At 35.1% G+C, this 2,896-nt stretch overlaps 1 protein-coding gene across 1 annotated transcript; it reads right to left on the reverse strand.

Moving 5' to 3' along the window:
* Positions 1 to 2,168, reverse strand: LOC129892582 (alpha-1,6-mannosyl-glycoprotein 2-beta-N-acetylglucosaminyltransferase). The gene has a single exon (XM_055968159.1). The coding sequence runs from the start codon at positions 1,628 to 1,630 to the stop codon at positions 368 to 370; it is 1,263 nt and encodes a 420-aa protein (XP_055824134.1). The 5' UTR covers positions 1,631 to 2,168; the 3' UTR covers positions 1 to 367.
* Between the last annotated feature and the right edge of the window lie 728 nt (positions 2,169 to 2,896).

Below are 2,896 nucleotides of genomic sequence, written 5' to 3' on the forward strand. Positions count from 1 at the left end.
TATAAAAAACAAAAATTAGTGTGCATTCAAAAATAGCTGGCCCGTGAATGTACACAACATCATTCCTATAATTTTACACACTTGTTACACCTAAGAATGATCTGCATGGAAACACAAAGATCCAAACCTTAAAGTAGTATGATTGTGAAGCTCAGAGTGCTACTCTCCAGAAAGGGGGTGTAAAACAAAATTTTGTGTGCACTCAATAATAGCTGGCCTGTGAATGTAACACATAGCGTCATTCCTAAAACTTTACACAGGTGTTACACCTAAGAGTGATTTCTATGGGAAACCAAAAGATCCAAACATTAAAAGTAGAATGCTTGTGAAGCTCAGAATGTCACTGTTCAGAAAGGGGAGGACACCCTCAGACATACATTTTAGCAAACTCCATACACAATTCACGATCCCGTACATCTCCCCAGCCTCCCCATCCCTTGAAACCAGCCTGATATCCTGCCTGGTGCTCATATTTCCTAACTTCCCAGTCTGGTTTGATATTTGCGACTTTATCAATTTCATTGACAACAATATTCACACCGCCATTGTCCATACAAGCTAGATTACGACTATGACCTTGATGCAAACCACATTTCCCAAAATGAACAGCACTAGTCCTAGACCCTCGTAATGTGTAAACTGGAGAACCAAATGAAGGATAAACCGTCGACCACATTGTTATATCCCAATTATAATCATCAAAAGAGCAAAATCCTGCTGCCTTATTATGAATTTTCCTCCACACTGTCCGGTTAAATGCATAGCCCACATTGCCCATCCTTTCTGCAACTAAAGATTCCCATCCCTCTCCCCTTGACTTCACTTCAGATGGCGCTAGATTGGCAGCATAACAGTCGGGGCACTTTTTTGACTTCAACTCTGCAAGTAACTGCATATTGCGATATGCATTGGGATAAATGAAATGGTCTTCTTCTATGAAAAGAATATGACCTGAGTGGTGACGAGTCTCCGTTAGCCCATCCCACACAGTATTCATCATCCACCACCAATGATGCTTCAATGAGACAATTTTTGGCGACCGGTGGTTCCCATACTGATCAGGAGTTCCCTCACAATGTTTCTCAATTGGATCATCTTTATCTTTACAATCTCTAGGAGATACACCTGGAAAGCTATTGGAAAAGATGTGAGGTGAGTAAGGGGCAAATATTTGTTTCACTTGACAGAACTTGATGCCTTCCACAATCTTGTTCATCTCTTCAAAATATCCATCATGACTAATAATCAGCACAGTCTCATTGATTCCTTCCACGCGAGAAAGACTGTCGATCACGATTTGAAGATACTGGGGCCGGTTATGAACATACAAAACAAGAACTACATGATCTTTCCCTAACTTTGGATACAAATCCAAGTTTCTTGGAGGGATCTGATTTCTCTTATGCAAGCTAACTGACAACTCATTTTGCAAGAGGAGTTTCGGAATTTTCGCTTCAATAGTTTCAATACTTTGACTACTCTCGTAAGTGTCATTGTTTATCAAACTAGAAATTGTATTGGTCCGAAGGAGAATCAAAATCAAAACTATTCCAAACATAGATATCAATGCTAGAGATACTAAACGCCTAAAAACTGCATCTTTCATTCTTCCTTTTTTACATGAAGCCATAACTAAACTATTGATATAACACACACAACAACTCTATCAAGAACAGGAAATGAATCCAACTTGAAAGTTAAAACCTCTACAGCTATTGCCAAAGAACTGACATGAAAACAGTAGCTTACAGATCAAAAGGGAGAATCAAGAACCTTCAATATGGTCTTCAAAGTTGGATTTTAGCACACCCAATGAAGAAAATTACAACCCCAACAGTACTGAACTTCAATAATTTCAGATGTACTGGTCAAGGTAGACAAAACCCTTCAAGATAAAAACAAGAAAACTACAGGGGTTTTGCAATTCAAAGGCAAATAATGGGATCAAAGATTGATCAAAACCATATGAAATATCAAATTTTAGAGGCTCAGCTTTATGCCAAAATATCCAAGAAGAGTCAAAGTGTGCAAAAGTCCAGTCCAGAAACGACTAATGAACAATCAAGAAGAGAAAAGTCGTCAGGAAACAAAAGTAAAAGACCTAGATCTTTTAGGGGGCAAATCTACAAATATGATGACTTTGGGTTCTTCAATGGAAACTTCACAAAAGTACAAGAGGGGTTGGGGGCAATAAATTGAAGTATTTTTGAAGTTAACGAAAAGAGAGCACCTAATGGGATCACACATAAAGTTCATTTTTGACCCAATTGTAAAGCAAAAAGATTTAAGAATTTATTTGTTTTTATTAAGAAATTAGGACGTTATAACATTAAGATTAAAATATTAAATATAAATATGTATATAAACATTATGATGATGTATTAAAATTTGAATATTAAATATTCTGCTCTTTTTTTGTTTTAATTTATTTGTATTACTTTATTTTTTAGTCTGTTTTCAAAAGATTGTCTCTTTTTGCGACAATAATAGATATATGAGTATTTATAACAAGCACTTTATATAAATATTGATAAAGATTTTAGCGATTCTAATGCAATATTCAATCAACGCTAAATATATTTGCGGCAATAATTATTGTCACTAGAAGAAAATCTATTGTCACTAAATGACTCTTTTGCTGTAGAGACGACAAGATTAAAGGACAATTTGACAAGTTTAATATTTATTTAATTAAAGATCATAAGATTCAAAAGTTTCTTTTACTTTATTAAATTTCATGTCAAATTAAAATAGGATAAAAAAATTAAAACGGACTGAATAATTAAGATATTTTTTTCAATATTTGGATGTGGTTGATGACGATGATGGCTAAGATTACCAGTTGGTGGTGATATTGATTGATTGTGATTATCGTCGATATGTAGTTATTTGAGGT

This window comes from Solanum dulcamara, chromosome 6 (assembly GCF_947179165.1).
Source record: "Solanum dulcamara chromosome 6, daSolDulc1.2, whole genome shotgun sequence".
Taxonomy (NCBI): domain Eukaryota; kingdom Viridiplantae; phylum Streptophyta; class Magnoliopsida; order Solanales; family Solanaceae; genus Solanum; species Solanum dulcamara.

Bases quoted from the DNA above. Each gene is read 5' to 3' on its own strand.
- LOC129892582 (XM_055968159.1), bottom strand. From the start codon at position 1,630: ATGGCTTCATGTAAAAAAGGAAGAATGAAAGATGCAGTTTTTAGGCGT.